The sequence below is a fragment of the Myotis nattereri genome (assembly GCF_964212035.1).
Source record: "Myotis nattereri genome assembly, chromosome: 14".
Classification (NCBI taxonomy): domain Eukaryota; kingdom Metazoa; phylum Chordata; class Mammalia; order Chiroptera; family Vespertilionidae; genus Myotis; species Myotis nattereri.
Window position 1 is genome coordinate 28,046,963 of NC_138089.1, and position 12,647 is coordinate 28,059,609.

Genomic DNA, 12,647 nt, shown 5'->3' on the forward strand with positions numbered 1-12,647 from the left:
GACCAAAGAGGACCAGCTCTACCTAATGTCTTAAGAGTGGGGTGTCAAATTCAGTTGAGAAAATTTCATTCGCTTTTATTCCTGGCAGCTTTTGGATGAGCTTTATTTTCTAAGCTATATGCCAGGATGTTTCCTCATTTGATTTTTCCAGGATCGTGATGGAAAAAGAAAGAGGAAAGAGTTGCCACCCAAAGTTAAAATGTGGCTTCTCATGTGGAACAACAGAGCATGAGGCCTCCTAGAGCCAACAGTAACTTTCTTGTGCAAAGGATGAAGCTGCTCTAAGGTACAGCTACTCTCAATAGGCAAGACATCTCATGGGTCTCGGTTTCCTCATCCATGCCATGGAATTGATAACAGTATGTACCTCATAGGATTGCTGTGTCTTGTTCATCGCTGAGTCCCTAACATAGCTGGCACAAAGGAGCATTTGGTGAATATATGCTGAATGAATGAATAAATTTTGAAGGTTAAATGAGAAGGTACATATTCATAGCATGGGGCAAACATTAGATTCTATGGTAGTAATTTGACAAGAGATATTAAAAGCTCGAAAAACACACAGGTCTTTTGACCCAACAATTTTATTTCTGGAATTGAAACCTTAATCCTAATAGTTTTAATCATTAAGATAATGAATTAATAATTATGACTATCTTAATTATTCATACAACTCATCACATAAAATGCACCAAATATTTCGCTACAAGAACGCTCATAGAAAAACAGCCTAAATGTCCATCATTTTTTTTTGGTGAGAAATCAATGTGTGACACATAGAAAGACTTAAAAAATTGTTTCCTTAGTCACCTAACTGTTCCCCTGTGTTTTCAATTTTTTGCCATTATAAATAATACTGCCACCAATATTTACACATACACCTTTTCTCAAATTTCAAAGTATGTCCTTCAGATAGGTTCTCAGACGTGTGGTTGCTAGATCAAAGGACAGAAATATTTTTAAGGTTCCTGCTTGGTATTGCCAGACCGCTCTCCCGGAGAGCCATACCAGTTTCAGCTGCCCCTAGCATTGTACATGACTGCCAGTTTCCAGACAGTCTTGTGAGGGTGAGGTAATACAATTTTACACAGTTTTGCTAACTTAACAGAGAAAATAAGTTATCTCCCTGTTGTTTTAATTTTTTTTAAAAAAAAAATTAGAGACAATTAACAGCTTCTCACCTTTAAAAATAAATTGATAGTTCATATTTATTCTTTTGTAAATTGGGTTGGGAGGAAAGCTCTGGACTTTTCACCATTTAACGTCATCTCACCATTTAACACCTCCGTTTCCTCAACTACAAAATGGAGCGATAGCAGAATAATTGTGAAGTTGAGTGATATAAAGTCTGGGAAAGCTGTACTAGTATTTTGCATGTATTTATTATCATCACTGGACCCATTTAGCCTCAAATATACCTATAAAAGTTTTTATTATTATTATTAAAGTTCTGTTTTGTCAACAATCCAGAGAACTTCCTCCACATCTCAACTCCTGAAGGCCTTGTTTTTTGTGTGTGACCTGGTGCCTGAGAAAGCTGTGAGAAAAGTCCCTTCTCAATTCCCTCCGTGTTTTGAAGGAAACAGTAGACGTGTTTGGAGTTTTACAGAGAAGGGCCTCCATCAAAGCCTGGAGGTGTCATTATCTGACACCAGCGGGAAAAGCAAGCTCAGGGATTCCAGCGTACAGTACAGCCTCCCCCTCTCTGCAGACTCAGCTTGCGTTTGGAAGAAGAGCCCCTCTGATCAGGAAAGGTCAAGGGCGCTCTCAGACCCAAAAGAAACGCTCCAGGTGCCAGAAGCTGACCTCATGCTGACCTGGCAGGTGCAGGAGCCAGAATGCTTCAGTTAACCATTCTCAGGAAGTTTTCTCCTTGGTGTTTTTTCTGTTGCTAGGAAACCTTCGCCGGGGCTCATTGGTTAGAGCGCCTTCTTGTGTCCGTGCCTGTAATAGCACCTTCAGTTGAGCAAAGAGCAAAGATTACTTTTTGTTTTTAAATACTTGATTTCAATCATTTTTTTTATTGCTTAAAGTATTACAAAGGGTATTACATATGTGTCCATTTTATCCCCCCGCCCTAGACAGTCCCCTAGCCTCCCCTATCCCCCAGTGTCTTATGTCCATTGGTTATGCTTATATGCATGCATACAAGTCCTTTGGTTGATCTCTTACCCCCCTACCTCCTGCCCCCCAACCCTCCCCGGCCTTCCCGCTGCAGTTTGACAATCTGTTTGAGGCAGCTCTGCCTCTGTATCTATTATTGTTCAAAAGTTTATAATGGTCTCTATTATCCATGAATGAGTGAGATCATGTGGTATTTTTCCTTCATTGACTGGCTTATTTCACTTAGCATAATGCTCTCCAGCTCCATCCATGACGTTGCAAATGGTAAGAGTTCCTTCCTTTTTAGAGCAGCATAGTATTCCATCGTGTAGATGTACCACAGTTTTCTAATCCATTCATCTACTGATTTATTGTGGGATAGAATATACAGAAAAATATGCGAGATATACATACAGCTTGAAAAATAGTTATAAAATAACCTCCAAGGTAAATAAATAGAGCGCTGCCAGTACCCTCCCCCACAGCACACTCCCGCTCTATAGAGAAACACTCTCGCAACACTTTAGTTATTCCTTTATCGCTTTACTTCATGGTTTTATTACCTGTATATGGACCCTTAAAAAAATAGTGTTGGTTTTGTCTGTCGTGGAACTTTATATTTTTAAAAAGCCATATGGTTGTTTTTTTTAAAATATATTTTATTGATTTTTTACAGAGAGGAAAGGAGAGGGATAGAGAGTTAGAAACATCGACGAGACATCGACGAGAGAGAAACATCGATCAGCTGCCTCCTGCAACCTCCCTAGTGCCCGCAACCAAGGTACATGCTCTTGACTGGAATCAAACCTGGGACCCTTGAGTCCACAGGCTGACGCTCTATCCACTGAGCCAAACCAGTTAGGGCAAAAAGCCATACGGTTTTACTCAACATCATGTTTGTAAGCTTCATCCATGTTGGTGCCTACAGATGTAGTGTATTCGTTTTCATTGCTCCATAACATTCCATGTATGACTGTACCACAGCTTATGCATCCTCCTGTTGGTGGGGATTTGTGCTGTTTCTAGCTTGGGACCATTTTGAATGGTGCTGCTGTGAACCTTTCTGTACATGTTTGGCTGCATATCTGCATGCATTTCTCCAGGTTGTATATCTAAGGATCAAAATGCCAGGCCACAGAATGTGTATCTCTAACTGTACTAGACAATGCCAAACAACTTTGTGAAGTGGTTGAACAAATAAATGTACATTCCTTTTTTTAAAAAAATATATTTTTATTGATTTCAGAGAGGAAGGGAGAGGGAGAGAGAGAGAGATAGAAACATCAATATTGAGAGAGAACCATTGATTGGCTGCCTTCTGCATGCCCCACACTGGGGATCGAGCCCGCAACCCAGGCATGTGCCCTTGACCAGAATCAAACCTGGGACCCTTCAGTCCACAGGCCGAAGCTCTATCCACCGAGCCAAACCAGCTAGGGCTAAATGTACATTCCTACCCAGCACCTGATGTTTATTCCTACTGCTCCAAGGAGTTACAGTTGGTATTGTCAGGCACTAATTGTCACCAATCTGGTATTTCATGGCTATTTTAATTTTTATTTCCTGATAATTAATGAGGTCAAGCACATTTTCATGTTTTCAAGTGCAGTTGGATTTCCTCTTATTCAAAGTGTCTATTCAAAATTGTTGTCCTTTTCTTTTGGGTTGTTTGTGTTTGCAGTAAAAACCTCTAGTTTCTGCTTTTGGCTAATCGCTGATTTCAGTAGCTATTATGGTGAACAGATTTTTAAAAAACTTTTTATTTGACATAATTTCAGACTTACAGAAAAGTTGAAAGATATTGGGGTGATCACTTCATAAGTTATATAAATGTCTAATCACTATGTTGTACACCTGAAACTAATATAATATTGTATGTCAACTGTAATTTAAAAATATTTTAGATTTATTTTAAAAAGTTGTAAGAATAGAACAAAATAAAGTCCTACAACCCTTTCACCAGATTCCCAAATGTTAGCATATTGCCACATTTATTTTATCCTCCTTTTTGTAAGTACCTTTTTCCCCTGAATTTGAAAGTAAGTTGCAGACATGATGGCTCTTTACCCTAAATCTTTCAGTGCTTACTAAAAACAAGGACATTCTCTTATATAGACACAGTACAATTATCAAAACCGGGAAATTGCCCAGCTCAGTGGTGTAGCTCAGTGGTTGAGTGTCAGCCTATGACCCAGGAGGTCACAGTTCGATTCCTGGTCAGGGCACATGCCCAGGCTGTGGGCTCGATCCCCAGTGTGGGGCGTGCAGGAGGCAGCCGATCAATGATTCTCTTTCATTATTGATGTTTCTCTCTCTCTCTCCCTCTCCCTTCCTCTCTGAAATCAATAAAAAATATATTTTAAGAAAACACCATTGATACATTAATAATGGCTTAATAGTGACGCATTAATATTTTATCTGCAGACCTTATTCAGATTTTGCCAGTTGCCCCAATCATGTCCTCTGTAACTGAAGAAAATTCAAGATCATGTGACTGGAATATGCGGAATGCCTGTCAGAACCCACCCTAGAGCAGAGGTGGGGTCAACCCCCCCCCCCCCCAGATCCATTGGGTACAGGTTTTGTTTTCCAAGCATTTTTTTTTTATTGTGGTAAAATACATAACATTTCCCATTTAATCATTTTTAAGTATATAATTCAGTGGCATTATGTAAGTTTACAACATCTTATAGTCATCACCATTATCCATTTCCAGAACGTTCTCATCACTCAGAACAGAAACTCTGTATCCCGTAAGCAATAACCTCCATGCCACCCTTCCCCAGCCCCTAGTAACTTCTCTTATACCTTCTGTCTCAGTGAGTTTACCTATTCTGGGATCTCAGAGAAGTGGAATGGTACAGTATGTGTTCTTTTATGACTGGTTTATTTCACTTAACATAATGTCCTTAAGGTTCCATCCCTGTTGTAGCATGCGTCAGAATGTCATTCTTTTTATGGCTGAATAATACTCCATTGTACGGATAGAGCACATTTCGTTGACTGATGCATTCATCAGTTGATGGACGCTTGGGTTGTTTCCATGTTTTAGCTACTATGAATAATGCTGCCCTCAGACTCTGATGTAACTCTAGCCTCAGGTGAAGAAGAGAGGGAAGGAGGGGTGGGTGGAAATACCTAGTCTGCCAGGTGGTCTGAGGAAGGTCTGGCAGGTGTCGGGGAGTCCTGTGTCTCCCTGGGCCTGCCTTACTATCCCTCTTGTGCTAGGTCAGCCTGGGAGCATCCCATGGGAAGCCTGGCCTTGGTGCAAACACCAGCACAGCAGCCCTTCGTCAATGACAATCCCTTATAGTTAGAGGTCAGTGAGGCGCATTTTTATGCTCCTTAAACCCCCACCAGGCTACAAGAGTGATCTTTCTAAAAGGAAATCTCACTATGCTATCCCTCTGCTTAAACCCCTCCCGTGGCTCCCCAGTGTCTTCAGGCTAAAGTCCCAGCTCCACATCCCAGTTCTCAGGGTTCTGCTGGAGGAAAGGGGACAATTTACCTGTGTGCTCAATTTCCCATTAACCCTCACTCCAATGTGCAGCTTACAAGCCCCCGACACTGGACTGACCGCCTGCTGCTCTATTGACACGTATCCTCTCTCCTTCCTCCATGCCTTTGCCTCCGCTGTGCCCTTTACCGGGAAAGCCCTTCCTACATTTCCCCACCAAAGCCTTGCTCCATCTCAGATGCTTTCCCCAGCTCCCCAGGGCCTGTCTGCAGCGTAGCCTGGCTGTATCTCTGGTCCAGGATGAGGTACTCTGTAGTAGACAGAGGATTCCTGGGGCTGTGTCAGGAGGACGGGGCAAACAACTGCCACAGTCTTCTCAGGCTTCTTGCCTTTCCTCCCAGCGCAAGCTGGCTTTGCGTGGTCTCAAAATACTCTCATACCCCCTTCCAGTCTCCACTGTGATTGAAGCAGAAATCCAATGCAGAGTCCAGAGAGGTCAGAGATAGAAGCTCCCCCGACCCCAACCAGGCCCTTTCCACCTCCCCCCTCTACTTTGCAACCCTGCCTTCCTGGGCTCAGGATTCAACACTTTATTTTTAGAACATTTGTTGGACTGAGGCTCCAACATGTCCAGGAATCCACTTGATGTCTGAGATGTAACCAGACCCTGAGCTGGCACTGGCCTTGAGCTCTCGCTGGGCAGAGGAGCAGTGACAGGGCCCCATGCGGAGACAGACCCTCTGCGGAGATCTGGAGTGTGTGGGACTTTCTCCCGGGGCACAAGGGGCCCCTACAACGTGACCCCCTTAAACCCCTCCTTTGACAACTGGGACCCAGAGAGGCCGGTTACCAGCAGCAGAACTGGGATTGAACTCATGTCCCCACAGTTCAGTCAGGCTGCCAAGAATTGGAAAGGGGAACAGAAAAGATTGTATCCTTTTTTTTGTTCTGGTTTTCTCTCCCATTCTCCGTAGCTCTTCCAGCTCCTGTCTCCAACTTAACACTACAAAGGGCCCCCAGTGCACACTAAGCTGATAGGCTGCAGGCCAGATCTGGTTTTGTTTGACCACAAATAATTTGAAATTTATTAATTTATTTATTTAATCCACACTGAGAATATTTTTTCCATTGATTTCTTTTTAGAGAGAGTGGAAGGGAGGGAGGGAGAGGAGGAGAGAGAGAGAGAGAGAGAGAGAGAGAGAGGGACATGATTGGAAGTTTGTTGCCTCCCTCAACTCAAGAACATGCCCTTGACTGAGAATCAAACCCAATACCCTTTGGTGCAAGGGCGGCCAATGCTCTAACCCAGGGGTGGGCAAACTTTTTGACTCAAAGGCCACAATGGCTTCTTAAACTGGACCGGAGGGCCGGAACAAAAGCATGGATGGAGTGTTTGTGTGAACTAATATAAATTCAGAGTAAACATCATTACATAAAAGGGTACGGTCTTTTTTTTTTTTTTTTTTAGTTTTATTCATTTCAAACGGCCGGATCCGGCCCGCAGGCCGTAGTTTGCCCATGGCTGCTCTAACCACTGCTAAACACCGGCCAAGGCTGAGATATTTTTTAAATTGTGGTAAAATACACATAACATAAAATGGACCACCGTAATCGTTTTTAAACGTCCAGTTCAATGGTATTAAGTACTTTCACATTGCTGTACAACCATCACCACATCCATCTCCAGAACCTCCTCATCTTCCCCACTAAAATTCTGTACCCATTTACCCTGAACTCCCCATTCCCTTCTCCCCCCCGCCCCTGGCAACCACCATTCTACTTTCTGTGTCTAGGACCCTGACTGCTCCAGGGACCTCATATAAGTGGAATCATATAGTATTTGTCCTTTTATGATCAGCTTATTTTACTTAGCATAATGTCCTCAGGCTCATCCATGTGGTAGCATGTGTCAGAATTTCCTTTCTTTTTATGGTGGAATAATATTCAATTGTGTGTATAGACCACATTCTTCATCAATGGGCGCTTGGGTTGCTTTCACGTTTTGGCTATTGTGAATCACACTCACTGCTGTGAACACAGCTGTGCAAACATTTCTTTACGTTCCTGCCTTTTCTTTTTTTTTTACTTTTAAAAAAATTGATTTTAGAGAGAAAGGGAGGGATAGAGAGAGAGAAAAGAGAAACATTGATTTGTTATTCCACTTATTTATTATGCATTTATTGGTTAATTCCTATATGTGCCCTGACTGAGGATTGAACCTGGGTATATTGGGACGATCCTCTAATCAACTGAACTATCTAGCCAGGGCCTTTGAGTTCCAGCTTTCAATTCTTCTAGGTCTATATCCAGAAGGAGACTTGCTGGATCATATGATAATGCTATTTTTTAAAAATACATATATGTTATTGACTTTTTTACAGAGAGGAAGGGAGAGGGACAGAGAGCTAGAAACATTGATGAGAGAGAAACATCAATCAGCCGCCTCCTGCACACCCCCCACTGGGGATGCACCCTCAACCAAGGCACATGCCCTTGACTGGAATCGAACCCAGGACCGTTCAGTCCACAGGTCGACGCTCTATCCACTGAGCCAAACCAGTCAGGGCTGATAATGCTATTTTTAATTTTTGAGGAACTACTATTCTGGTTTTCATAGCAGAATTTGAAATTTTTTAAAATTAGTTGCCAACATTAAAAAATATATATATATGGGTTTTCCCTGGCTGAGCGGAGTGTGATTCTGTGAACCAAAAGTTCTGGGTACAATTCCTGGTCAGGGCACTTACCTAGGTCACAGGTTCAATCTGCAGTTGGGGCATGTATGGCAGGCAACCAATCCATCTCTCTCTCTCTCTCTCTCTCTCTCTCTCTCTCTCTCTCTCTCTCTCTCTCTCTCTCTCTCTCTCTCTCTCTCTCTCTCTCTCAAAACAACAAACAAACAAAAACATCAATAAAAACATATCCTTGGGTGAGGATTTTTTTAAAAATCTGGGTTTTATACTTTTGAGAAATTGAAGGCCTGACACCATTGGTCCTGCACTCCTAGCACCAGCCTCATCAGGGCCCCCTTCAGAGACACCGGCACCCACGGGCAGTGCCCCTCCTCAGAGGTCTGGGTCCCAGCCCTGCAGGGCCCTCTTGTTGGTTCTAACCTTTCCTTTGTCCCCCAGCCCTAGGTGGTAACTGCTTCCTTCTGTGAGGCTCTGTGAAACCTCGGTGGTCCTCTTCCACCTTTTCAGCCCTCCTGTACCTGTTTAACACATTCCCTATACAGTGGGGCCTTGACTTAGGAGTGTCCCGGCTAACGAGTTTTTTGAGAGACCAGCTGTCTCTCAGCCAATTTTTTGCATTGAGTTGACAGAGTAATTTGAGTTAAGGAGCTCCTTAACGCGCTCCGTCTCGGAACGAATTAAACTCGTAAGTCAAGGCCTCACTGTATTAGATCTTTTTGTTAAAACACCTGGTGTGGTTCTGTTTTCCTGGATGGCTCTGGCTGGTACCCCTCAGCTGGGTCACAGCTGCCCTCTTCGGTTAGACTTCAGTTCTCCTGGTCCCCTCTCCTCCACTCCCCATTATCCAACATGTGGCTGACTTTGCTGCTTGACTGTAAGGTATCCGATGTGTGTCCCTACTCTAATCAAGTAACTTCTGCTTACCGAGCATCTGCTAGGTGCCAGAGACTGACCTGATGCAATCCTCTCATTAATCCTCTCCTCGGCCCTGTGAATCGGGCACTGCTGTGATCCCCACTATACTGACGGGGAAACTGAGGCCAGGACAGGGAAGGCTAACTACACTGTCCTTCAGTCAGCAAGTTCATATTTCTGTTACGAACCTTTGCATTCTATTTACGCATTTGATAAATATCTGATCTGTGCATTCCAGGCTCCCTTTAGAAGAAAGTGAGTTATACACAAATGCTTGGAATCGAAACCTCAGACACTAACACCCCTGTCTTAATTTTCTCCTCTGTAAAATGGGGATCATGACAGATGCCACCTCACAAGGTTTCGATGAGGATTCAGCGACATGATGTGTGCAAAGTGCTTAGCTCCGTACCCAGCACGTAAGAAGTACTGAGCAAACGGTAGCCATTGATATTTTTACTAAGTATAGAAGGATTATTGTGTAAAGCATGAATTACAGAGTGGCTGGAAAGGATGTGTGTATGGAGAGTGTGTAGTAGTGGGAAAGTGCCTATTCTACGTGAAAGAAAAAAAGGGCCCAAAGTAAACATAAATGAATTCACATACTAAAAAGGCTCACAGAAAACAATCAAAAAACATTAACTGTGGTTGATTCACAGCTGAGATCTGGGACAATGTTTTTTCTAATGAAAATGTGAAAGATGCAATCCCATCAGCATGCTCATTAGCTTCTTCACAGAAGTTGACAAGTAGATCCTGAAACTTGTATGAAAATGCAAGGGACCCAGAACAACCAAAGCAATCTGAAAGAAGAGGAACACAACCGGAGAACTGTGCAACAGGCATGGATGTCGGGCCAAGGTGAGAGCTGAGCGTTGAGATCGCACAGCCATGACTATCAAGAATATTTCTTGCCCTGGCCGGTTTTCTCGGTGGTCAGAGCGCCAGACAGCTAGTCTTCTGAAAGAATGCCCTAAGCTTCATTGACAGAGGTATCTTAGAACAAGAGTAAAAAATTCTTGTAGTAGGAGTTGCTTTGGGCGATAGTGAGGCTTTCATCCCTTGAGGTGTGAGAGCTGAGCTGGAATTCTCTAGTCTCACGGTTTCCAAAAGACAAAATTGTCACCAGACCACAGTGATTTCAGGAAAAAGGACTCATGGTTAGATTTTCATAAACCTTAGTTTATTCATTTGAAACAGCATTTTGTTTCTGATGATCATTTCCCTGCTTTTTTCTTTTTATGTAAACCTGTCCTTTCTTTAATAAAATCATGCTGATGATTGACTTCTTTTTGGTTATTTTTAATTGTTCTCAACTGGCAAGGTAAAGAGTTGGAAGTGCTCTCACTTTTATTTTTTTGTAATCTTTATTGTTGAAAGTATTACATATGTCCCCTTTTTTCCCCATTGACTTCTCCCAAACCACTCATGCTCCCCCACCCCCACCCCCCATCCCTCTCTCACTTTAAAAAAATATTCTACAACTCTAAAATCTCAAAGTCCGGGAATCACTGGGAAAAACTCGCAAGAACTTGAGCAAGTTATGAAACCTCTTTGAAACTCTGTTTTTCCATCTGCAAAATGGGTATGATTCACACATCTCATGGTTGCTGTGAGAATTAAGCCAGGTAATGTATGTGACTGTACTTAGAACATCATAACCACTTGAGAAAGTGTCCTCCAGAGTCTATGAGTTCCATGAAGGCACCCACTTTTCTCTTCTGCAAATTGAAGAGTTCTTGTTTCTTCAATCTTTATATTTCCACTCTGGTCTCTTCTGTATGTTCTCAGTTTGTCACTGTTGTTCTTAATCTATGAGTCTAGAACTGAACACATGCTTTTGGTGTGGCCTGGCAGTGTAAAGTAGGCCCACTATCACCTCCTTCAATCTAGACTCTGTACCTCCATTAATCCAACCAAAATTTACCATGGATTTTGTCGAGATGAAAGTGCCTAACAGCCTCCAGATCTTTTTTATAAAAATGTTTGCACAACCCTGTCTCCCATATGCAATTGAAGTCTTAGACCTAAAATGAGAGGCTTTACTTTTATGATTTACTCAATAGAACAGGGTCAAAGAAGACCCCAAATGTATTCTTGAACTCAAGAAAGCCAACGAAATATTTCACGGACTCTTTTTAGTACAAGGAAGAAAACGTTTATTTAAATCTTGATGCAGTCCAGGGCTGCAGAGCTGGCACTAGGTGATGATGGAGCCCAGATGCGGTGGTTTCGTCCCCCATATCTCACCCACATCAGGTTTACCCAGGGGACCTGACATGGTGGTTCCATGTCTCAGGACAGTGGACTGTAAGTCTGTCCTGGGGTGGCTCTGTAGGAACTGAGAGCACACAGGATAGCCTGGGGGTTTGAAAGAAACCAGAGCCCAGACGGATTGTAGCGTGCAGGGCCCAGGAGTCTCCTACTGCTTCCTGAGAGCAGTGATGTCCCAGAACCTTCCTGCTGATCCGGGTACCATGAAGGGTTCAGGTCCCTCACCCTCCCTCTGCCTTCCATCCTGGCAGGTGGATTGCATGCCAACACTGCCCAGAGGATACCTCTGCCAGGGCTGGTGCCAATGTTCAGACCGTGTGGAAGGGAAAGAGCTCTCTTTATTGCTCTAGCCTGGCCTGCCCACATGTCTCCCAGAATGTCGCTCTGTGCTTCGGATGCCACGCCGGTCACACTAGGGCTGGGCCTGGCTGCCCGCCGGGCACTGGCCTCAGTCAGTCCTCCTGAGCCCTGGAAGAAAAAGCCCACAGGATGGCGTGGGATTCTGAAGACAGTCAGGCCTCATTCCCACCATCACCCCAGATGCCTAAGACCCATCACAGCTGGAATAATGAAGTCACTCCAGAAGCCCTCGGCCTCAATGATCCACCGCCGTCGCAATGAATTTCCCCTTTGAGGTTTAAGGAAGATGGAACTCCTCAGCCCAGAGACACACAAGCCCCTCCCCGCCTCCCCCGGGGAGGCCTCTGAGTTTTGAGACTTAACAGTAGACACAGAGCTGCTGGTCATCCAAGAGGATCTCCTTTAGCTCAGCCCAGCCACTCCAGCTGTGTGACCCTGGGCAAGTCAGTCTACCTCTCTGAGCCTCAGTTTCATCCGACAAATGCAAAATAAGAAAAGCCCGCCCCACCCCCAGTGCTATAAAGCCAATAAAACCACGGAGAAGGTAGAGTTTGGGGAAATGTTCTATGACAGAACACCCAGACTCCCTTCACTTTACTACAGTGTTTCCCGCTTAGGGACGTCTGCATCCCTGCCTCACGTGATTTTCGGCCTTGTGCGGTAGGTGTTATTACACCCATTTTTCAGTTGAGGAAACTGAGGCTAACAGAGCTGGTAAATCGGAAGAGGCAGGAATTGAACCGAGGCCCCAGCTCCAGGCCCTGTGCTCTTTCCTATATGCTAAGCCTCGCTGGCAACAGAAGACCCGACTGGGAGAGAGAAAGTGCATTGGGAAGAATGTAGAA

At 43.8% G+C, this 12,647-nt stretch overlaps 1 protein-coding gene across 1 annotated transcript in view; it reads right to left on the reverse strand.

Annotated features, from left to right (window-relative positions):
* Positions 1-11,308: 11,308 nt before the first annotated feature.
* Positions 11,309-12,647, reverse strand: part of TMEM40 (transmembrane protein 40) — a 28,601-nt gene continuing 27,262 nt past the window's right edge. Inside the window, exon 12 of the mRNA XM_081105659.1 lies at positions 11,309-11,910. Coding sequence (XP_080961785.1) covers positions 11,891-11,910 — 20 coding nt within the window. The 3' untranslated portion in view covers positions 11,309-11,890. The remainder of the gene's footprint in view (positions 11,911-12,647) is intronic.